This window comes from Manis javanica, chromosome 8 (assembly GCF_040802235.1).
Source record: "Manis javanica isolate MJ-LG chromosome 8, MJ_LKY, whole genome shotgun sequence".
Classification (NCBI taxonomy): Eukaryota; Metazoa; Chordata; class Mammalia; order Pholidota; family Manidae; genus Manis; species Manis javanica.
In genome coordinates, this window is record NC_133163.1 from 73,749,460 (window position 1) to 73,774,210 (window position 24,751).

At 50.0% G+C, this 24,751-nt stretch overlaps 2 protein-coding genes across 9 annotated transcripts; one reads left to right on the plus strand and one right to left on the minus strand.

The window, feature by feature from the left end:
• Positions 1–16: 16 nt before the first annotated feature.
• On the plus strand, positions 17–24,352 carry NRL (neural retina leucine zipper). Of its 7 annotated transcripts, none has more exons than XM_073211468.1 (4): positions 17–109; positions 1,833–2,005; positions 22,267–22,679; positions 23,516–24,352. In XM_073211468.1, exons 2-4 carry the CDS (start codon positions 1,981–1,983, stop codon positions 23,846–23,848), a joined length of 771 nt encoding a protein of 256 aa, XP_073067569.1. In that variant the 5' UTR covers positions 17–109; positions 1,833–1,980; the 3' UTR covers positions 23,849–24,352. The 7 variants fall into 7 exon arrangements, with proteins under 7 accessions (XP_073067569.1, XP_073067570.1, XP_073067568.1 ...); XM_073211467.1 differs by having other exon boundaries at positions 103–227; XM_073211469.1 differs by lacking the exon at positions 1,833–2,005 and having other exon boundaries at positions 23–109.
• Positions 2,653–10,762, minus strand: PCK2 (phosphoenolpyruvate carboxykinase 2, mitochondrial). Of its 2 annotated transcripts, none has more exons than XM_017649344.3 (10): positions 10,605–10,762; positions 8,304–8,549; positions 7,636–7,820; positions 7,347–7,550; positions 6,803–6,990; positions 6,367–6,529; positions 5,890–6,108; positions 3,876–4,013; positions 3,522–3,617; positions 2,653–3,288 (listed from the first exon to the last, which is right to left on the minus strand). In XM_017649344.3, the coding sequence occupies exons 1-10, from the start codon at positions 10,631–10,633 to the stop codon at positions 2,834–2,836; spliced, it is 1,923 nt and encodes a 640-aa protein (XP_017504833.3). In that variant the 5' UTR covers positions 10,634–10,762; the 3' UTR covers positions 2,653–2,833. The 2 variants fall into 2 exon arrangements, with proteins under 2 accessions (XP_017504833.3, XP_036873240.2); XM_037017345.2 differs by lacking the exon at positions 10,605–10,762 and adding an exon at positions 9,525–9,541.
• Positions 24,353–24,751: the final 399 nt, after the last annotated feature.

Below are 24,751 nucleotides of genomic sequence, written 5' to 3' on the forward strand. Positions count from 1 at the left end.
CGGACTGTTAGGGGAGGAGAAAGTGCGCGACAGAAGGCGTTCGCTCCTTGTTGGGAGAAGTGGGAAACTGGCGGTTTCCTGAACCAGAGACGACGGAACTACGCTTACTGTGAGGGGCGGGGCTTATAAAATAAGTTGGTAGTTCGCTACCGAGGGGTGTCTTCTCAAGGGGAACTGTGTGCTGTCGATATCTATAGTCCATTTGGCTTCGCTCTTCCAGACGATTTGTAAGGGCCTCCTCTTTCCTCCCCGCCTTCCACACCCGGCTCCAGCCTTATTTTACTTGTCTGCAGCTTCAGTCAACCCTGCCGTAAGGGGTGCCTGGCGCCTTGCGGTTGTGTTCATGTCACAGATGGGGACCCAGGCTTCCAAACCCTCCCTTCCGGGTTTAGCTCTCGGAAGCCTTGTTTTTGAGGGAACCTTCTTGTACTGACCTCCCTTAGCCTCTTCGGCAACTTTTCAGATGACCCCTGTTTTCCCTCCTCGTTTGGAGACGCTCCTTAACACACCAGTGAATCGCTACGGGCCTTTCCGGTTCCGTTAGGTACCCTGAGACGCTCCCCTGGCGCTCCAGGATTTGCAGATCTTCTCTAGACCCTCTGTTCTCGCGGTGCTGCCCCTCCGCGGGTTACTGGTCCGGGGAGGGCACGCGCGCCGCCTCTTTTACCTTACTCCAGGCTTATGGGTAACCCGCTGAGTCCAAGGTTTGTCACGTGTCGGGACCCTCGCCCACGCTGCAAGTTGAGTGATCTATCTCCGCTGTTGCAAGGGCCCTAGGTCCAAGTTGCGCTTGAGGTCTCTCAGCCCGCGCTGTCTTAGACGTGCTGTGAGCACTCCCTCGCGAAGGTGTGGTCCGACCTTCGGGCGACGACTCTTGGTCTCTAGACCGCTAGACTGGAGCCTATCACCTCTGGTCGCGAGGGCAGGTTTCCTGTTGGCGTGCGACCTGTAAAGGCTCCCGGCGCTTGGTTTAATGTGCTGAAATCATTGTCTTGAAATTCTTAATCGTTTTTTGAAGGAGCACCCCGCATTTTCATCCTGCTTAGGGCTCTCCTAATTATGTAGCCTGTCCTGCCGGTCACCCATCTTTGTCCAGATTACTATCTGTACCCTGTAACGTTTATTGAAAGCTTAGGATTCTGTGTTTTGTGGGTTATCCAACCTGGAAAATCTGGAATCACTTAAAAAGTGACCATTTCCTCCTCTTTGCCCTTTAAATTGAATTCTTCAAGTCCTGTACATAAACGTCAACTTGTTGACTTCCTGCCCCAACTAGCCTTGGGTTGTTTCCTGCTCATTAGCATCTCCACTAGATGGCGGGCTGGGCTAGAGAGGACAGAAGGAAAGGAGGTTTGCTTTCTCCTGCTCTGTCCTCCTTTTCCCCACATGAGCAACCAGCCTGGTGACTGCACAGAGCTCCTGGGACACGTGTACAGCTTTGGGCAACACAAGGGAAAGTTCTGTCTTCTGAAGTAACCGATGACATGTGTTCATGTTATCTTCTTGTAGTATCCTCTGTAGGAGGAAAGGGTGAAGTATGCTAATTTACCCAGTACTTAAACGTGTTCACTATAAAGCAATTGAGTAATTATGGGATTTCTAATATTATCAAGTCCTGTATCCTGAGAACCTGATTTTTTTGTGTGGCAGATAGGAGGCACAGCTGTGATATAGAAGTTAAAAACCCCTTAGCCCTGAGTTTGAATAGGACTATCAGTATGAATTCATGAGGTATTTTATCTTCTTACCCCATCCACCAAAAAGGTCTAGAAACTGCCCAATCCAGTAGCAATATTTCTCCCACCCAGATCTTAAAATACCTTTACCAACAGAAAGAAACTAGAGCTTGGAGAAATGACTGATTATAGGTCTGGGGCAGGAAATGTACAAGATGAGCAAGGAACCAGATAGCAAAGACGCCAGGAGACACTATCAGGTTAATGTCAAAAGGCCTCAGGAGTCAAGCTTTCACGGCCAACGATGGGACAACTGAGCATTAATAAAGGTAATTTAATAAACACTAAGTATGTTAAAATCTATGAGTTCATAATAGGGTATGTAAGTGTATGTGTAACTAATTGGTCACCTTTATAGAAGATTGTAGGAAACCAAATGATTATATTGACTCTGTATCTTTATGTGTAAAATGGTACCTACTCAAAGAGTTGTTTTGTAATGTGCTTAGAACGGTGCCTGGTGCACAGAAGGTACTATAGAAATGTAAGCTGTGTTAATATTGAATAAGCTTTCATGAGTACTCTCTGAGTCTCAGATTCAGGTCAGGCAGGAGGAAGAAGAGGTTTGAGAATCGACTGGAACTGTGTTACCAGGGAATGGGGTTATAGAGACTTCTGCATCTCTGAATTAGAGCTCAGGAATTTTAGGTCTGGAGGCTGTACTGAGTGGCTTTTCAAACCTCACCTTTTAATACCTCAAGACACAGAGTAGACTATGCCATCTTCCAGCAATTCCTACTTACATGGTACAATGGGAGAACTTCCTGTGAGAGAGATCCTTGATACCACCAGGCAGCACTAGGCCAGGCTGCACTGGGGATCCAGCTGCTTGTATGTGCTGGAGAAGATGACTGTGAAATTGTTAGAGGGAGGTCTGTGAAGACAGGCAGGAAATGAAAACAGCACAAACGTTACGTAAAATAAATGAGCATCTCATTATTGGACAGTGTGTTGGAGAAGGTTTGTGGCCTGGTCTCATGGCACTCAGAAGATATTAGTTCTATCAGATTGCTCATATTTTCTGCAAGCCTGGTGGCTCTCCTATTTCTAGATGGGGGGCAGGGTGCTGTGCTCTCTAGCTTTCCTGGAGCCTCAGGTCACATTTTGCGCACACGTGCCTCCAGGGCCTCCAGCTCAGCCAACACCTCCTTGGGCAGATCCTGGTTGACCTGCTCTGTCAGGTAGCTCCGAATGTCATGAACCTCCTGTTCCCAGAAGTCCTTGGGGAGTGAGAACAGCTGGGTAGTGTCTATGGCTCCCAGGCCTCTGAGATCCAAGGCACCTTCCTTTGGCACCAGCCCGATGGGTGTCTCTCGGGCACTGTCTTCTCCCTCTAACCGCCGGCAGATCCAGTCTAGCACTCGAGCATTCTCTCCAAAGCCTGGCCACAGGAAGCGACCTGCCTCATTACGCCGGAACCAGTTGACATGGAAGATGCGGGGTAGCCGGGCCCCCTTGTGCTCCTCCATGCTCAGCCAGTGTTCTAGGTAGCGCCCAAAGTTGTAGCCGAAAAAGGGCCGCATGGCAAATGGGTCGTGCATAATGATCTTCCCTGGGGAGAGTAGAAGAATGGGTAAGGAATCTTCCTCCTCACTGGAGAAGGGCACCCTGTATCCAGCTGGAGGAAGTTGTGAAATGGTGGTGGTTCTGGCATCTCCTCAGGTCAGGGTGAAGGAAAGAGATCAGGAAAGAAGATACATGTGGAAAGGGGCAGCAAGAGGTTTGGCCCAGGAAGGGAGAGGAGGCAATGTGGGCACATGGGAGGGGCAAAGGGAGGGCGCTCACCTTTGTGTTCAGCTGCAGCAGTAGATTCAGAGCGCATGGCGCTGCCCACAAACACTCCATGGCGCCAGCTGAAGGCCTCATATACCAGGGGTACTCCTAAAACACCAATGAACGGGGTCTCAGGCTGCTTTTTTCTCTAGACCCTCACTTCATGCCTTCTGGTGATCTTGACTCCTAGTCTCTCCTAGGACCTCAGCTTCCCTCCAATTTTGTGTTCTCCAGGGGACAGCTCTAGAGAGAGACAGTGGGTCATCCGGGCTGAGGCTCTCTGAATTTTAAGAACAACAGGGAGGTGGGTCCTGATACAGAGCCAGACCCTCTACTGAGAAGGCATGGAGCTCACTTGATGTTTACCTTTGGGTCTGCGGCCTCCAAAGATGATGGCATCAATGGGAACACCCTCGGGGGCCTCCCAGGCTGGGTCCATGATGGGGCACTGGCGAGCCGGGGCACAGAAGCGAGAGTTGGGATGTGCACAGGGCTCCTTGTCACCTGGCAGAGGAAATACAAATTCCATCACTTCCAAGGGCATGTATATGACCAACACATACATACATTTGTTTGTACTCTTGCACATTTATTTTTGCCTTATCAGTTCCCTGCAATCTCATGTGTTAAGGAGCAGGGAGAAAGGAGCCAGGATATTTCCTCCAAAAGACTAAGTTATTTATTGAGAATGGTGCTGCCAGCTGAGCTATGTGAGGAAAGAGTGGGAGAGGAATTGGAGTTCAGCAAGATACTAATGTGTATGCCAAGCTATAACCACTTGGCACTGACTAGTGCCCAAGGGAATAGGGTACATACTGGCATAAGGTTATAACAGAAATTTTCCCCCAGAAACTATTTCTTTATGGGATTATTATTTAAATACTCAAACCCAAAGCAAAAACTGAGACCATCAGGTCAGTATTTCAGACAATTGACTTTCTATCAGCAAATGGGGGAAGACAGAATCTCCTGAGCTATCAAAATGCAAATAGGAATTGATTTTAATCCTAGCAGAATTCTGGTGATTTCTCTGGGTCTGCTCAGACTGATGGAGTGCGAGTGCTTAAAGAACTCAGACAAGGATGTAAACTGAGGAGCCCAAGTCATCTGGCCCCTTTAGGTTACCCTGGAGAGGGGATGGGACCAAGTCAGTGGCATAAGTGTAAAGCACAATCATGAGGGACCTGAATGGACATGGTACCTTCTCTGCTGGAAGTTGCTGGTCAAACCTAGGGGCAAGGGAGTCAGAGCCAGCCCCCCAACCCCACTCCTGTTCCTGCCTCCATTCTCATATAAGAGCTGTCCCTTACACTTCTCTCTCGCACTTTCATCAGCCCCCAATCCAGGACCCTAGCACAGGGTATCTTATTCTGGAAATTGAAGCTGGGCAGGACACACCCTAGTCATAGCCCTGAATCCAGAAATGATGAAAGGGTTGGGGAACGAGCCTTCAGGGAAATATGAACACTTCTTGGATTTCCCAGTTGGGTGGGGAGGCTGAGGAGGGTTAATGATGGTGTAAGAGAAAATGAAGGGTGTTAGATGAGGAGGCTGACTGCTAGGCCAGTCCGGAAAACTTGAATGTAGGCTTCAGTGACCACATTGACCATCCCCTGCCATGTTCTTCCTTGTTCCCATCCCCAGGTCTGTGGGTTCTCTGGCTGCCAAAGGCCAATGAGAGCTGAAGGTCCAGAGTGCAGGGCAAGGGGGAGGGGCAGGGCAGCAAGGCACCAGGGGTAATGACAGGGTTTGAAACTAGCTTCTAGAAGAGACTAAAGAACTGGCCTGATTTCATTTGGAGAAGAATGGGGGTGTATTATTTTGGAGGGACAGGGGAAGGGTAACAGTAACATCACCGACCTTTAGACGATGGCTGTTAGGTAGAAGGATGGTGGAAACCAAGTGGCATGGGGAGGGGCAGGCTTCCTCCTTCCTAATGGGTTGAAGTTTTATGGATTGTGCTTGGAGCCCAATTCCTTCTGTAATAACTTTCAAGTTATTCCCTTTCTTTTTCCTTTTTAAAAAAATATCCAGCTTATTGAGGATTTACCACCATTTGGCACTGTGCTAAACCCTTTGCATGCACTATTTAATTAAATCCCCCAACAACCTGATGAGATAGGTACTATAATAACCACCCAACCCACTGATGGGGAAACTGAAGCTCAGGGCAGTAAACAACTTAGCCAGGTCACAAAACCAGTGCTTGGTGGAGTTCGGTGGTGAACTGAGATCTTGCCTGGGAATGGAAGCTGAGCATTTATAACTTCTTGTGCTTCCCAGTGTCCCTGAAAGATGGCTGCAGATTGTTGAGAAGGCTTTTACATCATCAAGGTGCCAAGCCCTGGGGGCAACGTCATGACTCCTGTACCCCACATACCAGGTTTCCAGGGTTTGCCCAGCCAGGAAGTCACAGTGATGCCAGGTGGAAGGGGCTGGTCAATGCCCTCCCAGTACACGCCGCCATCACTGGTTTCAGCCACATTGGTGAAAAGAGTGTTACTCTGGATCGTGGCCATGGCATTGGGATTGGTGGTGGCAGAGGTGCCAGGGGCCACTCCAAAGAAGCCATTCTCAGGGTTGATGGCCCGGAGTCGACCTGTCAAGAGAAGTGAAAGAAAGAAAGAGCCAACCAGGAAGAGTTGAGCAACGTGGAAGGTCCTGTTGTGCCCCTCCCTGCCATGAGCTGGACTCTGTATCTGATGATAAAGGCTTTGTGTCTCTAGGGCAGCTGGGCTGCCAGGAGGGAACAGGCAGAGTCAATTGTTTAGGAAAAGGTTCTTACTGACAAAGTTCACCATGAGCAGTGGAGAAGAGACTCCTATACCCTGATAAGTGTGGACCCAGGGCCTCTCACCATCACTGTCAAACCTCATCCAGGCGATGTCATCCCCCACACACTCCACTTTCCAGCCTGGCAGTGCTGGCTGCATCATGGCCAGGTTCGTCTTGCCACAGGCACTGGGGAAGGCAGCTGCCACATAGCGCTTCTTTCCCGTGGGGTTGGTAATACCCAGGATCTGACCGTTAGGAGAGAAAGAACGAGGAGGTCACTAAAGGTCTGGCATCTGATTCACTGAACAGGTGTGCCGCCTTGCCGCAGGGCCTGGGGTGGTGGGCAAGGGGAAGCCCCTGACATTCAGCCTAGGGTGAAAGCTTTGGGCATTTGGAAGAGTCCCTGTCCACCAGCCTGGCCTGGCAGCTGGCAGTGAGGAGGCAAGGCTGAGGCTGAGTGGTCAGGCCCCGCCCCTGCCCTGACCCCACAGCTACCCAGATCCTCACCAGGCCCTCACCAGCATGTGCTCTGCCAGCCAGCCCTCATCCCGGGCCAGCCGAGAGGCGATTCGAAGGGCAAAGCACTTCTTGCCCAGCAGGGAGTTGCCACCATAGCCGCTGCCGAAGGAGACGATCTCCCGCTGGTCAGGCACGTGGCCAATCAGGGTTTTCTCTGGGTTGCATGGCCAATGGCTCACTGGCTCCCCTGGGGACAATGGGGTATTGGGGCTGCTGGCAGGAGCAACAAGAACTGGGGTGTCAGGGGCCCTGAAGGGATCAGGGGTTGGCAGGAGAGATACTAGGGAGCAGTGGTGGTGCCAGTGGGTGGCTAACCCCCCCAAAACATCCATCAGTTTCCCATACCCCTATTCCTGGACATAGTAATTGATTTTTCTCAGTCTTGTTCAAACTGTCCTACCAACACAGCTTCACCCCCAACCCAAACTACTGCCCTAAATCTTGGGAATTAGGTGTCTCACTAATTGGGATGGATAGGATTTGGGGTTCCCTCTGAAAGCAAGCAGACCTCTGGGTCCTCCCCTGGGCAGAGCAGGCACTCACCTTGCCCAGTGAGGGGCTGGCCCACGGAGTGCAGACACTTCACAAAGTTGCCATTTCCCAGAGCCTGAAGGATAGGCGTCCCCAGCCGGGTCATAATACGCATGCTTGCCACCACATAGGCTGAGTCAGTGAGCTGCACTCCGATGCGGGACAGTGGGGAGCCCACAGGACCCATGCTGAATGGAAGCACATACATGGTTCGGCCTGTGGAGGACAATGCCATCTGGATGAGGGTTCCAACCTGTTCATTCCTTCAGCGCCCCTGCTTCTGTGTCCCTGCCATGGTTACCCTGCATGCAGCCTGGAAACCTCTCATCCACAGCTTGCTGGAACTCAGCTGGGGACATCCAGTTGCCCAGCTGCCCACGGGCCCCACCAGCCGGGAGGGGCACTGTGTCCCGTTGAGAAGGAGTTACAATCACCGTCTTGCTCTCTACTCGCGCCACATCCTTGGGGTCTGTGCGGGCCAGCCAGCTGGGGGAGAGGAAATTATCAGGAAGACATGGCCAGCAGATATGCCTCATGCCCAGACCCATCTTCCAAATCCAACTTTGACTCTAGGTCTTATGTTGGCCTTATTTTTTCCCATTGTTTCACCTCAGCTGCTTCCTCTAGGTTTTGTCCCATCTAAGGGGTACAGAGGGGTACTAGGCCTGAGTTCCCTCAGCTCTAGCCCTCCAAAGGCCTTTGCCCCTAGCCAAAACTCCCTGAACTTGTGAGTTTAAAAAAAATTAAAGAAAAGAAAGAGCAAAGGCATTTATTAGTAGCTTCTTCACTTAACATAAAAATACAAAACAACCCCAACAATTCCTTATTCTGTTTCCTCCCAAAGCTCCTACTTTGCTCATTCCATTGGGATGGCCTAGGGGGGGGATCTGATTTTTTCTTAGTAAACCCAAAATAGCCTCAGTCAAGGCAGCTGCCCCCACCTTGTGGGACACTGGGCTCAGGGCTTACCAGTTATTATATTTGGGGAGCTTTTGGATGAGTCCCTGCTGCTCCATCAGGGCCAGTGTGGCAGTGTTCTCGGCCTCTGTCCCATCACAGATGTGGATGCCCTCTGGTTGGCACAGGCGGGCACTGCGTTCCACAAAGTCTCGAACCCCAGCAGGCAGCTGGCCCAGATTCCCATTGAGTACCTGCAGGGTCTGGACACTGCGCTGTGATGACCAGCCCCAGGGGCTTAGCCCATGCCAGCTAAGCCTGCAAGAGAAGCAGCAGAGTGGTAATGAGCCAGGTGTTAGGAAGGATGAGCAAGTCAAGGGGATAGAACACTTGGGCTGCTGGGGAGCATGCTAAAACAGGTCTGGGTGCAGGTGCCATGAAGAACAGGTTGGAGAAAGTGTGTGGGATGAGTTTAGGTATATCCTGTGGCCTCGATGAGGCTTCATGAGGGAGTCTCCTAGTTAGCAAGGGACAGGTATTGCCAAATGAGGGTAAAGGCCCATGCATGGCTGTGTGGAAGTTTATGTGCTGGCATGCTGATGTTACTCTTAGCTTAGCCCATGCTCATTTTTAACTATGTCTGGTCAATTTTGGAAATAAGCAGATGCCCTATGGCCCAGTTGTCAATAAAACTGTGCCCAGGTGGCAGTTCATGTGTCCAGTGTTTGAAGTTTTCACCCCTGTTCTTTCCATTCTTAAGAATAGTTTTTACAAGCTAACAAGGCATCAGTTTTCATTTTTCCTTCTGGTGTCTATGCTGTAAGCCTATGAAAGCCTCAAGCAAAGGACCCAGTCTTTGAAATGGTACTGTCCCAGGTTTCTAGATTAGGACTCCTGCACAAAGGGTAGGTGATTGGATGTTGAGGTTCCAGGCATCAGATTTGCTGCTGTCCACCTGGGCCAACAAGGATTGCATGAAATGTCGTTGCTGGATAGGTATTTTTGAACCCTGTAGAAGGGTGACTGTTGGGGAATGTCACTGGCTGAAGTTCATGCCCTGGTTCCCAGGAGAGCAGGGTCCCTGTTGTCTATTCCCTCACACCCCGGGAGAGGGAGAAGCTGAGTCTGCTCTGATTGGCCTGGACCCAGGGTGGAGTGACCCAGAGAGCAAAGGCCAAGGGACAGAAGTTTCTCTCCTCCTATGCCAGGGCCTTACCCACAAGAAACTGCTGCACACACCCAGACCACGTGATCCTGTCCCTCCCCTGGCTCTCTTTCCCAGAGGACACATGCCTGGAGAGCTTTGGGTGTCCATGGTAAGGTGGACCATCGGATTGCTGGAAGTTCAAACTCAGAGGGTGTAAGCCTGGGGAAGGGAGAAAGCTCAGGCCATGGATGCAGGAGCTGGAACCTGGCTGGAGCGGGAGCTGGGGCAGCTTCCACCAGGCAGAGCTGGCCCCAGGGAACGAAGAGGAGGGCTCCTAGGACTTGCTGCGTCAGACAGTTTTCCCAGAGCATTAATTTTAAAGGCATACAGTCTTGGGGAGAGCCTCTCTCCACAAGGGGCTTGGCTCAGGAAGTCTCTTGTGAGGCTCCTCCTCTCAGCTTTAGTTCCCTAAGAGGGCCCTTCTTCTTTTCCTCTGCTCCAGAGACCACCCACAAGGGCTGGCCAACTGGAGCCAGTTGTGGTGTTAGCTCAGACTATGGGATAAAAGCTGGGGAGAAGGGAGGCTACAGAGGGAAGACAGGAAGCTGTGAAAAGGGGCAGAGGGCAGGGCCTAGGGACTACCGTCCTGGACAGGGGAGGAAGTCAGCCATGTAAGAACAGAGGGCAACTTAGCCCTCTCCCCCACCTCGCTCCCTCCTTCCCCTAGCCCCAGGTTCCTAGGGCTGCTGCCCGGCCTCCCGCCAGACTTCAGTCTGCGGGAGGCCAGAATGGATGTTTACCTTCTACCTTCTTTCGGGAGCTCTGAGCTCAATACCCCAGGGCCCTACTGCTCCCCGTCGCAACCTGGGGCACAAGAGTTACATCTGTAAAGGGAAGGAGACCCAGAGCTAGGGCTCAGCCGGGAGCGAGAGCGGAGGGGGAAGGAAGTTCTGAGAGTGGCAGACAGAAACAGCGCGGTCAAAGACCAGCAAAGCAGAGTTGGGGTGGAGGGACGGAAACCGAGAGACCCGGAGCGCCTGAGGCCGCCCCTGATCTCCGGAGAGACGCACGGACCGAGAGGCCTATGATCGAGAAACACTCGCCCCCTGCCCGTCTCCTCCTCGGCTGACTGGCGAAGGCGGGAGCGCGGGACAGCGCAACTGGCAGCCCCGAGGGGGCGAGCGCGGTGGAAGGTGCGGGTCGGTCCCGGGCTGGGGATCACTCACCGCAGGCCGGGGCGGTACACAGCGGCCATGGCACCTGGGGCTGCGGGAAGGCTACAAGAACCGTGCGGAGCCGGGTAGATGTGGAATGCGGGGAAGGAGGGAGAGCGGCGAAGCGAGCGGGAGCAAAAGGCACGGCGGGAGGCGCTTAAAAAGGAGGCGGTCGGGCAGGCGCAGGGGCGGAACCTAACAGGGACCCTCTCCCCGCCCCGCCAGCCTGCTAGCTCTCTCCGCCACGGGGCTCCAGGTCCCAGGTCCGCCTGGCCGCCGCCCCAGCCCCCCAAACCATCTCTCCCATTGGAGAACTGGGTCCTGTCCTCTGCTCCCCCTTCTCCAGGCCCCGCCTCGCCCTTGCACATGATGTAACTTTGAGGACTCTTGCTCCTGGGAGATAGTAACAGGGAGACATTGGGTGGTAAACAAGCTAGGAATGAGGGGGAGGCCAGGGACAGAGGACCCCCGGAGGCTGGAAGTCTAGAGGCCCGCGTTTGGGCATTGCCTTTCCCCTTCTTCCTGGGACCGAGCACTCGGAGCCCCAGGCTCTTCTGTTTTCAGGCCCCCAAAGCTAAGGTCCCCTCACTCCCCAGCTCCCACGTACTCATTTCTTCACTGCCTGATGAGGGCTCCCTTCTGCTTGCCATCAAATGGTGGTGTCTGTCCACCCCAGAATCTCCTCTTTGGGCTTCTCCCTTGGTGATCCTCTGCCCATTCTACTGAAGAATTCACCTGCCCCACCCAGCCGCCACCATAAAGTTCTCAGGTAATTAATTACTCAAGTATGTCTCTGTCTGGACATCTTGAGGCAACTGGGTATCACTCCAGATGCCACAGCACTTCAAACTCAACTTGTCCATGGTAGGCATCTGCCCAGCATCCACTTCTCTTTCCTGGTAACGTCACCCTGATGTTCCTTCGAGCAACCACCTCTGTCTGTGTGGTCTTGTGGGCCTTCTGCAGGCAGAGGCTCTGTTTGGCCAATGTTGGCAACAGCAAGTGGGAGTATTTGGGGATGGGCATGAAATACCACTCTGGGAATTTTTCTGCAAACTTTCAAACTGAGCTCTTTTCATGCCATAGTTGCTGAGCTGGTAGTTGACAGGCCTGGAGCTGCTGGGTGTCAGCTTGTCAGTGAGATGCAGGAACCTGCCTGAGATGCCTAGAAGAAGCAGAGCAGAGGGATAGAGCTAGCCACAGATACCTGATTTCAGTTAGAGGAATCAATACATATCTTCTCTTGCTTAACCTAATTTTCAGTGAATTTCTGCCATTTGCAACAGAAATGATCATGATTCTTAGATTTCTCAGAGTTCTGTGCTGAAACATAGTAGGAGGAGAACTGGCATTCAGCCTTGGGCTTGTTGCTGGCTCTTATCTCTTCCACCCAGGCTCCATCCTGGACTCTTCCCTCCAATCCCCACATCTGAACTGTCACCTACTCTGCTACAAACAGCTACCTCTGTGGCTACCCTTTGGGATTAGAGGTGTGTACATCACTTCCATAATCCTGTACCTGCTTCATGACTCTCATATCTCAGTGAATGGCACCATAAGCTACCCAATTGCCCTAAAGGAACCTGAGTCAGTCTAGACTATTCCTTTCTTACATTCCAATGACAGTCAGACAACAGGACCTTTGGATTTGTACTTCATAATTAGCTCTCAAATCTGTGTCTATACCCATGGCCACTGCCTTAGTTCAGGGCTTATCTCTCACCTGGCTTTAGGTGATAGCTCCTGTCTTGCCAATGGGTTTCAGCCCCAGGCAAGTTCACTATGGATTCAGTGTGACCAAAGAAAATGACAGCAAAACATTCTTGGGGTGAAAGGGTTATACCCAACTTTATTTCCAGGTGGCAGGTCAGTAACTAAAATCCCGTTCACTCAAGCAAGTCTGTATGCAGCAAGCCGGTTTCTGCCTCTGGGCCCCTCTGTCTGCACAGCCATCCCACACAGCCATTCTCCGGCCTCTCTGCACGGTTGTCCCACACAGCTGTCCTCTGGGCCTCTGTCCTCGGCGCTGCCACCACTCCAGCCTCTGCTCTGCTCTCCTGCAACCTTGCAGCCCTGCCACCGTGTTGCGCAGAGCACTGGGCAGAGCTCTTTTTATAGAGTCAACAGCTGTGTATTGCCCACAGGTGTGCAGTGAGCTAGTCAACCATGGCCAGGTGAGAATCCTGGCCACAGGAACTCTCATTTTATCCACAGCTCCTAAGCCCCATCTTGCCCTCCTGCCTCTCCAAATGGTACCCCTCCCCTCCCACCAAGCTACAATGCAAACTCTGCATGTAAGTTCACTTTGTAGAGTTAAGAGAGAGGGATAATGTTTCATGGGTAGACAGTAGGTGGCAGGCTCTGCCAGCAGCTTTACATGCATCATCCCATTCAGTTTCACAATCATCCTGTTTTACAGATGTGGACACTGAGGCTTATAGAGGTTAAGTCATTTACTCAAAGTCTCATAGTTGGTCAGCAGGAGAAATGAAATCTGAATCCAAGTCTTTCTGATTCTAATTACCAAGTTACTATTTTCCTTGCACAATCCTGTACTGCTGCCTTGGTTTGCCATTGAAAAGAAAAAGATCATATCACTCTCAGGCTTACAGTCCCTTCCCTGTGAGGCTTCCTATCCCATAGGAGCTGATGTCCTTCATAATCTGGCGCGTATTTATCCAACATTATCATTCCACCTCCCTACTTGCTGCCTTCTCTCCTATATACCAAACTCTGCAGTGTGCAGAGCACTTCTGTGAGTCCTTTCAGTCCTTCAGATTTAAATTAAACATCACCTCACAGGTGAAGCCAGTTTGCCCCTTAGACTTACCTAGCTCATCTGTATTGCTTCTATGCTGTGTACATACCTGTACTTTTGGACTTACCACACTTTCTTATAATTGTTTTTGTGCCTTCAACACTTGAGCGTTAGCTTCTTAAAAGGACCCAAAATAAGTCTTGTTTTTATCCCAGCTCTTAGCAGAATCTGGCCTATAACAGGTAACTAATAAATGGTGGTTGAATGAAAGAATGAACAAGTCGCACATTTCTGAATCCTTCTTCCCTATTCCAGTCTTCCTTAACTTTAGGCAGAGTGAGCAAGACTCCTGTGAGGATTCCCTGTGGCCATATTTTTGTTCAGTTCCCTGGTGCTCCTCCCCCCTGGCCTACAAGCTGGCCCAGTGTCCATGGCACACCACCAGGGGGCAGAGGGTGGCCAGCTTCGGCCAGGTCTTCATTTTCTCTTCCCAGGCCCTGCGTCTGGCCCTGTGGTGGGTGCTGTAGTGTGCTGCCGAGATCCCTCCTTCAGGATCTTGGTGCTCATTGTCCCAGCCACTGAGTGTTGGCAGCTGATGGCTCACAGCTGAATACTTCCCTGAGAACTACCTGTGGCTGAAGGCAACTGTCTTGCCAAATGCAACACACCTTTCCTGGGGTAGCAGGTACTCAGTGACTGATTGATGCAGGGGTACAAAGGCCTTGACCCTTTGCCTCAGTTTCGGACAACTCTGAAGGTCTCTCCCAGCTCTAGGGCTCCTGTGAAATCAGTTGAAGCCTCTGTTGCAACTGAAATGCATTTCCACCTGCCTCGTTCTGCTCTTCCACTCCTTTGGAAAGTCTGCTCCAATAAACAACCTGTACACAAGTTTTCATCTCAGAGTTTGTTTCTACCTTAAGATATTCCCCAAACTCAACATGAATACTGTATTAGTGCCCCAATCTGACTCTGATTCGATTTTTGCCTTCCTCTGTACTAAATCCAAAGTGATCTTTTCTAACACAATCTGATCATGTCACATCCCGTCTGAAAATCCTTCAGTAGCTTCTCACCGCTCTCAGAATAAAGCGCAAATCCTAACCTTGGCCTACAAAGTTCTGCATGATCTGGCCCCTGCTGACTTCTCCCCGCTTTCCACCATCCTTCCCACTTCCTCGGTTCCTACTCTCTGGCTATCCTGGTCTTTTTTTATTTTGTGAACATGTCTGTCTCTTTCCTGGCCAGAGCCTTTACATACATGCTTTGTGCGGCTTGGAATCCCTGCCTTCTCCAGACCTCCAGATAGGGTCACTTCGTACTCACCTGACCAGTGTCAGTTAAATGTGACTTCCTTAGGCAAGCTGTCCCTACAGTGCTACCCTCTCCCATGCCCCCACATTAGACTGGGTCTTCATGAAATAAAGTCTCATATGCAGCACCCTGCCCTTCTCCTTCATAGCACTCACCTCAGTTATAATGGTTGTTTCCATGTAGGCCCATCCCTAATACATGTAGGGCCTGGGGTAAGAGTACAAATAGAGGCTTGTAAATCTTGTGTTGAAATATTTAAAATGCAATACTCAAGCTAACAAACTTAAATAAAATATGTTCTATTCTACCTTGACAAGTACATACGTAATGGTCTGGTTCAACTCTGGATTCAAATTTGGAATTTATTTGGACTCCTCAGGATTTTACAGCAGAATGTGGTGGTGTGGGGAGAGGCAGCTTTGGGCCACTGGCCCTCAAGTGTACTTCTTTTCCCACCCATCATACCATCTTGTACCACAGGGACATACATGTGGGACTACATATCCCAATTCTGTCTGCAGCTTCCTGCCACTGTCAACAGTCACCCCTTGGCCACCCTTTGGATCCAGAGATATGTGTACTAGTACTGTGGCCCACCCTTGGGAGGGTTGAACCCAAGGAAGGGGTCCATGTGGACCTTAGAAGTGGGCTTGGGGTCCTTTGGACAGGGAATTTCTGGGTAGTTGGAGTGTGGTCCAGAAGCAGATTGGCTGCGGTCAGAGGCCTGGACTCTTTTCCCCAGAGGGTGTGCCACAGTCACAGGAGGGCCAAAGTGGAGCCTCCAAAGCACAGGGCTCATGGCAGGGACCACTCTTGCCCAGGCCTAAGGGCAATACATTGATGTTTCTCTGTTTCATCAGCCTGTACACTCCACGGAGGCAGCCTGCTTTACTGAGTCTGTCTGATGTACTGGGATATCCCTAAGGCCTAGCCCAGAGCTTGGTGCAGAATAGATGTTGAATAACTATTCATCAAATGAATGTAAGTGGTAGACCACAAAGAGGTTTGAGGGTTTGGATCCACTACCAAAAGCCAGAACTAGGAATGAGATTGGGTGGGTCATACAGGGCTCCAAAAATGGGTGTGCAGGGCAGAGGAATTAACGATGATATGTAGGAATACTATATCCTCTCTTCTCCTTCTTTTTAGTTTACTAGCCCACTTCTCCAGACCCTTTGCCTGCCTGGCCCTCTCTCCTCATGGCTTAACATCCTTCTGCCCATATCTTTCTACCTTTTTGTCCTTTGGCCACTGTTCTTCCTGTGTGGTCTGACCAGCTGTCTATCTGTTCCTCTGTATTTGTTTCTAGTTCTCAGTCTCCAGTCTTACTTTCCTTTGTTCCTTTCTTTTTTATTTTATTTTTTTAATGAAGGTTTCACATGAACAACAACATGGTTTCAACATTCACTCATATTATCAAGTCCACACCCACCTCCACCATTGCAGTCACTGTCTATCAGCGTAGTAAGATGCTCTAGAGTCATTACTTGTTTTCTCTGTGTTGTACTGCCTTCCCCATGATCTGCCTATATTATGATTGTGAATTACAGTGCCCTTAATGCACTTCTCCTTCCCTCCCCACCCACCCTCCCAAACCCCTTTGGTAACCACTAGTCCCTTCTTGGAGTCTGTGAGTCCACTACTATTTTGTTGCTTCAGTTTTGTTTTGTTGTTATACTCACAAATGAGTGGAGTCACTTAGTACTTGTCTTTCTCCACCTGGGTTATTTCACTGAGCATAAAAACCCTCTAGCTCCATCCATGTTATTTCAAATGGAAGGATTTCTTTTCTTTTTATGGCTGAATAATATTCCATTGTATATATATATATATATATATATATATATATATTCCATTGTATATATATATATATATATATATATATATATATATATATATATATATACACCACGTCTTCTTTATCCATTCACCTATTGATGGATGCTTAGGTTGCTTCCATATCTTGGCTATTATAAATAGTGCTGTGACAGTGACTGTAGTGGGGTGTGTGGGGGGGACTTGGTGAGGGGGGGAGCCTGGTAAACATAGTGTTCTTCATGTAATTGTAGATTAATGATAGCAAACAATAAATAAAAATAAACAAACAAACAAATAAATAAATAGTGCTGTGATAAACATAGGGGTGCATATGTCTTTTAGAATCAGGGATCTGTTTTCTTTGGGTAAATTCCTAGGAGTGAGATTACTGGGTCAAATGATATTTCTATTTTTAGTTTTTTGAGGAACCTGCATATTGCTTTCCACAATGGTTGAACAAATTTACTCTCACCAACAGTGTAGGTGGGTTCCCCTTTCTCTGCATCCTTGCCAGCATTTGTTGTTTCTTGTCTTTTGGATGTTGGCCATCCTAACTGGTGTGAGGTGGTATCTCATTGTAGTTTTAATTTGCATTTCCCTTATTATTAGCAATGTGGATCATCTTTTCTTTGTGCCTATTGGCCATTCGAATTTCTTCTTTGGAGAAGTGTCTGTTCAGATCTTCTGCCCACTTTTTAATCTGGTTGTTTTTTGGGTGTTGAGGCGTCCTTTGTGCCTTTCTTCTACCACTTTTCCACTTGTAGTCCTGTGCTCCTATTACCTATTTTGTTACCACTTCCGCCCTTCTTGGTTCCCTCCCAGAAGCCTTCATTTCTCTTAGTCCCCCATGGCCTTTTGGCCACCTCGTCCATGTGCCTATATCCCTCTGTCTCCTTTAACACAAATCCTTGGGGATCTCCGGACTTGCTCCACTCTCTAACCCAAGGCTACTACCTCCTTAGCTAAGTCTTCTTTCCTCCTTTCCTCTGCCTGTCATTCCTGGAGTCCATCTAGCTTCATCTTCTTCATCCCCAGTTTCCTGTCCCCAGATGTCCTTGAACCAGTCAGTCTTTGTATGTATTTTCTAGCCTCTGAGTTCAGCCCTGCCAAGAGGACCCATTAACCCCCTCTACCTCCCCACTGGCTGTCACAGCCTCTCCTTTCTGCCCTGGGTCCTTTTCTGTGGACCAGCCCTCACTTTCCAGACTTCCTTCTCTGGTCAGTGGTCCCTGATCTGGGCCCTGACCGGCTCAGCTTGCCTGAGCTTGTTTAGTCTGACTCCTTTAGCCCATTAGCAGCTTAGCCCTCCCGCCTCTCCTTTGAGCTCTCCAGTAAACAAGAAGATCAATGTAGACCTGACAGCTGCTTGGGGGCAAGTGTCTGGCCAAGCCAGACCAGGCATGAAAAAGGGCCTGTATTCAACATTTCCTGCTCCTTCCTCAGCTAGGGAAGTTCTGGAGTCTCTTTCCTGACTATTTGCCTCAGAGATACAGTTCATTGGCTTGTGTGGGGGATTCTGTGTCTCCATGATCCCTATTCCCATTTTGTGGCCTTATTCCTAGGGCTTCATTCTTCTGTAAAATCAGCACCAGATCCAGGCAATCGCACCAAGGAGCCTTTCTACCTGAATAATGACAATGGTCTCTGCTTGACAAAATGCAGGCCAGGTGTGGGAAGAGAATGATGTCATCTGATCTAGGTCATCTTCTATGTGTGTAGAGAGCATGGTAGGAGAGACCACTCACGTACACACACACATCCCCCACAAGGGAAGCTGAGTTGACTGTAGGCATTCTGTAGACCAGTGGTTCTCAAACTTTAGTGTTCATCAGAATTGTCTGAAAGGCTTATTAAAACATAGATTTTTTGGCCCCATTCCAGACCTTCTGATTCAGTAGAGGAGAGGCCAGAGATTCTGCACTTTTAACAAGGTCCCAGGTGCTGCTGGTAAGGCAACCACACTTTGAGAACCGCTGTCTTATCTGACTTTACTACACCCAACACCTAAGGCTGGGACCAGGTTAATTTTTTTTTTTTTGAGAGGGCATCTCTCATATTTATTGATCAAATGGTTGTTAACAACAATAAAATTCTGTATAGGGGACTTAATGCACAATCATTAATCAACCCCAAGCCTAACTCTCAACAGTCTCCAATCTTCTGAAGCATAAAGAACAAGTTCTTACCTGGTGAACAAGTTCTTACGTAGTGAATAAGTTCTTACATGGTGAACAGTGCAAGGGCAGTCATAGCACAGAAACTTTCGGTTTTGATCGCGCATCATGAACTATGAACAATCAAGTCAGATATGATTATCCATTTGATTTTTATACTTGATTTATATGTGAATCCCACATTTCTCCCATATTTTTTTTTAATAAAATGCTGAAGTGGTAGGTAGATGCAAGATAAAGGTAGAAAACATAATTTAGTGCTGTAAGAGGGCAAATGTAGATGATCAGGTCTGAATTTTTTTTTTACTGTGAAATTATTGTGTTTAATAAAACAAGTTAGAATTCATATTAATTTCATGTTTAACCAATGAAAAATGTTTAACTAAGGATAGTTTTCTCATTATACTTCCAGTTTCACACAGTCATAAAGAAAATTACAATTTTTTATACATGTTTTGTTTTAATCTGAAAATAGCATGAGTCGTTTCTAGAAAAGAACAAACATTTTTTACAAAAATAAGTCTTTCATTTCTCTTTTATACTTAAATCAGGGATTGTAGTTAGTTTCAATATATGATGCTAGCTATATTAAAGGTGAGAAAATCAAAAGTACATATATTTATTAAATGAGAATTTTTTTAGTTCACTTAACTATTAGAATTATTAGAATCACATTTAACCACATTTATTTTTATTTTTATTTTGGTATCATTGATCTACAATTACATGAAGAACATTATGTTTACTAGGCTCTCCCCTTCACCAAGTCCCCCCCACATACCCCTTCAGTCACTGTGGGACCAGGTTAATTTTTATAATTGATGAACCTTGGGGCTGATGAACACCTAGCTCCCTTTGGGTGGGGAAAGAGGACCCATTAGCCCCATGGGAATGTTTGGGTACTCTCAAAAGGTAGGGTAAAGCCTTCAACTCCTGGAGTTCTAGTACAGACCCTATTTAAACATCTTCAGACAGGTTTAAACATCTCCGTGGCTAATTCCTAGTATCCCTGTTCCTACTTCCACTTGGGGATGACAGCTCTAAGAGGTGTTAGGGGATTAGGCTGGACATGTAGGTCACCCCCCAGCCATCTGGGAACCAGGAGGAGTGAGAGAGGAAGAGAGAGGTACAGACACACACACGGGGAAAAGGCAAGAGGAAGCAGAGGGCATGTGAGGGCAGTCTTCAAAGTGCCTCAGATGGATTGGTGGTGATTAGATTTCAGTGTCCTGCGGTGGCCTGGAAGGAAGGAGCAGACTTGCCCATTCTCCCTTTTCCTGTTTCTTCTCCTAGCTGGGATACCTGTCCTGGACCTGGGTCAGCAAGTATGGGAGAGAGGCTGAGGACTGGATGGCCATGTCTGGAGATTCACTGTGGGGATGGTTCCTTATCTTTCAGATGCAATAGCTGTGAGAGGCATGGGGCTAGTCATGGTGGAAGTAAAGCAGGGGACAGAATGTGTGGGATGGGAGGGCTTCTATCCCCCAAAACACTGACAAGGGGCTCCAGAGCCTCAGCAGGTGAGGGCTTGGGAGCTTTTCTGGCCCTCTTTTCCAATCTCAGGCTTTCAGTCTCTGAGCCCTGAGGACTGTGTTTACATGCGGGTGGCAGTCACTGTGTATGAAGCTCTCTGTACTGGGGAACTGAGCTCATGAGGGTGGGACCATCTGGGAGGAGCTTTATTGGGGAGGACGTCCCCTCTCCTTCCTTGAGAACAGGTATTCTTGTCCTCTCCTCTCATTCCCCTCAAAACCCCAGGCCAATGAGATATGCAAATGATCCCCTTACCTCATTGGTTGGAGGCCTGAGGCCCACAGATGACCTCAGAGAGCCAGTTCTTTAAGAGTGTCCTGGGGGCTCTGTGTCCACAACCCCTTGTTCTGAGCACTAGGGCACTAGGCCCTGCTCAATGGGGCCTCCAGTCTCTGGGGAAGCTGTGCCTGCTGGCCTGTGACACTGACCACATCATCTCTGCCATCCCTAAAGTGAGTATGTCTGGGGCCTAGCTGGGTGCCAGGCCTTTCACCTAGAGCTCCCTCTGACATCTGCTGTCTGCTCACTGTTGTCTGTTTTCAGGAATTCTCACATTTCTGTCCCCTGCCCCACTCCCACCCTGACTGGCTTTTTGTCCCTCACTGCTGTCATATCAGAAAGATAAACTACTCCCCCCGCTCTCTGGACACCCTTCTCAGTGTCTTACCTTCTTCCTTCCAATAATCAGTTCCTTCTATCTGTGTCTTTCTTCCAAACCCTCTGTCTACTCAAGGGTGAGCAACCTTTCCATGTGGCAGGAAGAGCAAGAGAATTTGTCCTTCCTCCTGTCTCTCTGGGCAGAGCCTGAGGGTCTGAGGTGTGGTTGGAAAGAGGGCTACCTAGGCTTGGAGCACCAAGATGGAGCTGAAGTCTAAGCCCCACGATAAGCATTCTCTTTCTTGCCCCTTCTGGGGTTTGGTGGGGGCGAGGGGAGAGAGGGGTGCTTTTGGAACTGGGAGCTGGGCTAGGGCTTGGGACATCCACACTGGGAAGGATCTTTGAGGTTATCTAGCAAGAGGTTCTTCAGGTGAGCACATGCTCCATGGTTGATAACACGAGAGGAGAGTTCCTTGGTGACGTAAGTTTGGGACACCCTGTATTGAAGTTGAATGTATGGTCTACTGAAGGACTTCTCAGATTGATATGCTATGGTGCTTTGTGAATGTGCAAGAGGTGGGGATGGGAGGCAACATTTCTCAAAATCACCTAAACACAGACCTCTTCTTGGGTATTTCTCAGACTTAGTGTTTCACAGAACACTCTTTGGGAAATGTTAAAGTCTAACTGCCTTCACTGAACAGAAGGGGAAACTGGAGTCAAAAAGGGTCAGGTGATCTGCTGAAGTTCACATAACATGGCAGGTGCTGAACAGAAGGAGAAAAACCAGTCTTGGTTGGTTCCCATTGGAGAGATTGGCCTTGGGGAAAGATGGTCACCACTCAGTCCTGATCTTTCTATAACTAATTCTAGTATCATTCTTGTTTCCTTGGGAAGTCTTTTGCTTCTGTAAAAGGGATGAATTGATTGATTAATCCATAGGACAGAACACTGAGGGTCTTCTATGTGCAAGGCACTGGACTGGGTGCTCTGAGAGACAGGTATAACAGTTTGTTATCCTTATATTTTAAAATTCACAGCATATATGCCATTGCATTGTCCTAAAATATACACATGCTCTGCTACAGTTAATTAAGCAAAAAATTGTAATTGCTTAGAAATGGAATGATGCCTCTTGAGATAACAGAGCCTCTCAGCATGTCCCAGTGCTGGAGTTGGGAGCACTGCCACATTCCTCTTGTTTTTCATAGGTCCCAGAGGCACCAGTGGGGCCAGAGGCTGTGCTATGTGCTATCCTCCCCCTCATTCAGGCCTTTAAGCTGCTAGCCCTGATCAGGAGTCCATGCCACCTGTAATGTTACCCCCAACCCAGAGGTGAATATTCAGGGAACAAGGCTTAATAATGACCCTGGATTTCCAGAACTCTGACTCCCCAGGGCACTTGGGTTTTGGGGGGAGCAGTTGTTGGTGAAGAAGGCAGGCAGGCAGCCTGCAGGTGCTCCAAAACTCTCTTTTTTTGCAGGTGCACCCCACCCCTCCCAATCCAGCCCCAGAATGGCACTGTCTCCCAGCCCCCTGGCCATGGAATATGTCAATGACTTTGACTTGATGAAGTTTGAGGTAAAGCGAGAACCCTCTGAGGGGCGATCTGGCCCCCCAACAGCCTCAATGGGCTCCACACCTTACAGCTCAGTACCTCCTTCACCCACCTTCAGTGAGTCAGGCATGGTGGGGGCTGCAGAGGACCCCCGAGCAGGCCTGGAGGAGCTGTACTGGCTGGCCACCCTGCAGCAGCAGCTGGGGACAGGGGAGGCTCTGGGGCTGAGTCCTGAGGAGGCTGTGGAGCTGCTGCAGGGTCAGGGCCCAGTCCCTGTTGAGGGGCCTCACAGTTACTACCCAGGGAGCCCAGAGGAGACAGGAGCCCAGCATGCCCAGGTGAGTGATCAATGAGCTGACCTCTGGGCGGTGTGGTGAGGCGACAGCCCAGGAGAATGAGGAGCGTTGTTGCCGGAGAGGGTTACTGACTGGAGACAGAGGGCAGGAAAAAGAAGGGCCCTTTAAGAAATCAGAGAAAACTGAGTTCTGTGCCTCCCTTTTTGACAAATGGAGGGAAATGAATAGGTCAGACCCCAAGAAGAGGGAGAAGATAAGGTTACAAGAGGATGGAAATGGAGGAGTTGAGAATTAAAGGGCATCAGACAGCGGCTGACTACGGGGAGGTAAATAGCCGAGGAAACCAGGGAAAGGCTTGTGTGTAGAATGGGGTGGAGTTAAAGCTGGGAACGGGAATGAGGTTGGCCTTTTGGTGACTTCATGCCTCCCCAGCCCCCAACCTTCTCAGGAAGGATTGGGGCTCATCGTATTAATTATAGACACAGATGGGGTTGTTGAGGACATTCGGACGTAATCCAAATCCTCTGGGGTCACAGGATTCCAGCCTTCCGTACAGGGCAGAGCAGAGAGGTGTGTTGGAGGGGCGGGGTCTGTCTGGACCCGGGTCCAGGGCCACGTGGGTTCCTGGAGCCGGATGCTAGCACTGCGCAGGGGCGGCGAGGGGCTCAGGTGCGCGATTGGCTCACCTGACCGCGGGGGGCGGGCATTCAGTGCGGGGCGGAGCAAAGGGGCTAGGTTCCGCCGGCTGGTACCTGTGGAGGTGCCCGGGCGAGTGAGGGTCTAGACTGCGAACTACTTTGATTGGAGGAGCGAACATTCAGGTCCAGGTGGGAGCCGGGGACCGGCGCTGGCCCGGACTCTACCTGCTTCTTCTGCAGCTGGCTGAGCGGTTTTCGGACGCGGCACTGGTGTCGATGTCGGTGCGGGAGCTAAACAGGCAGCTGCGGGGCTGCGGGCGCGACGAGGCCCTGCGACTGAAGCAGCGGCGTCGCACACTGAAGAACCGCGGCTACGCGCAGGCCTGTCGCTCCAAGCGGCTGCAGCAGCGACGCGGGCTGGAGGCCGAGCGCGCCCGTCTGGCCGCCCAGCTGGATGCACTGAGGACCGAAGTGGCACGCCTGGCGAGGGAGCGGGACCTCTACAAGGCTCGCTGTGACCGGCTGGCGTCGAGCGGCCCCGGGTCCGGGGACCACTCCCACTTCTTCCTTTGAGTCGCTTGGGGCCACGGAGTGGTGGACTGGTGGCGGGGGGTGGGGACCACCCAATAGGCACCTGTACCATTCTCCAGATGGCTACTGAGTGCCTTCAGGTGCCAGGCGCTCCCTTGTATGACCACGCGTTTCCCCAAACTACCTGGACTCGCAGGGCATGGTCCGTAGGTTAGGTGCTGGTTATTTTCTGGAAGAGGGGTCTCGTCCCTTCACCCTCCACCTCCTTCCCCACCCCACATGATCGGGACATAGATCTGTAGGAGCCAGTGCCAGGCACTTGGGTGGAGGGTGGCATGGCTGGGTGACTGGTGATTGGGAGGTGAGGGAGTGGTGCAGCTCCTCCCTCAGTTTAGATTTTAATTCAAGGTTCTCAACCTATAGTGCATTAAGGTGGTAATTAGCAATGAAGCTATATTTTCATTCCCAGGCTTGTAACCTCCCCATTTTAAGATTTTGGCATTTTCAAGATTGCAGTTGCCAATAGCAATACAGACTAGAACTCTATCCAAGAGGCTTTCTTTCAACCCAACCCAGTTACCTCCAGGGCCCAGAGCAGCAAAGGCCAGAAGAGCTTGGGTGGTTGGTGTGGGCTGGGAGAGAACCCTAGGCAGGAGTCTGGTGACCTGGGTGCTAGTCCAGCTCTGCCACAGATACCTTTGTTACCTTGTGCAAATCAGCTCCCCTGGTCTTGGTTATTTCTAGTCCTCATTTTGATTGAATGACTTCTGACACCTTTCCAGTGCTGGCATCTCCTTAATGTGCAGTCCCAATGGTCTCCCCAAGATAACCTCACCAAAGGGACTTTTTGTCCTACTCCAGCTTTCTAACTGCAGTCTAGGCAGGGGATGGGGCCATGCACTGGGCTCTGGGCTGCCTTAGCCTCCAGACCTGAATAGGGTGCCT

What these genes read in the sequence shown, in the direction of transcription:
- NRL (XM_073211468.1), top strand. Translation starts at nt 1,981, where the DNA reads ATGGGACAACTGAGCATTAATAAAG. An exon ending in ACAACTGAGCATTAATAAAG is followed by an intron (nt 2,006 to 22,266) that starts GTAATTTAATAA and finishes CTTTTTTTGCAG; the next exon opens with GTGCACCCCACCCCTCCCAA. An exon ending in CAGGAGCCCAGCATGCCCAG is followed by an intron (nt 22,680 to 23,515) that starts GTGAGTGATCAA and finishes CTTCTTCTGCAG; the next exon opens with CTGGCTGAGCGGTTTTCGGA.
- PCK2 (XM_017649344.3), bottom strand. Translation starts at nt 10,633, where the DNA reads ATGGCCGCTGTGTACCGCCCCGGCCTGCG. An exon ending in GATGAGGTTTGACAGTGATG is followed by an intron (nt 6,109 to 6,366) that starts GTGAGAGGCCCT and finishes TTCTCTTGACAG; the next exon opens with GTCGACTCCGGGCCATCAAC. An exon ending in GGGCAAACCCTGGAAACCTG is followed by an intron (nt 4,014 to 5,889) that starts GTATGTGGGGTA and finishes TTCCTCTGCCAG; the next exon opens with GTGACAAGGAGCCCTGTGCA.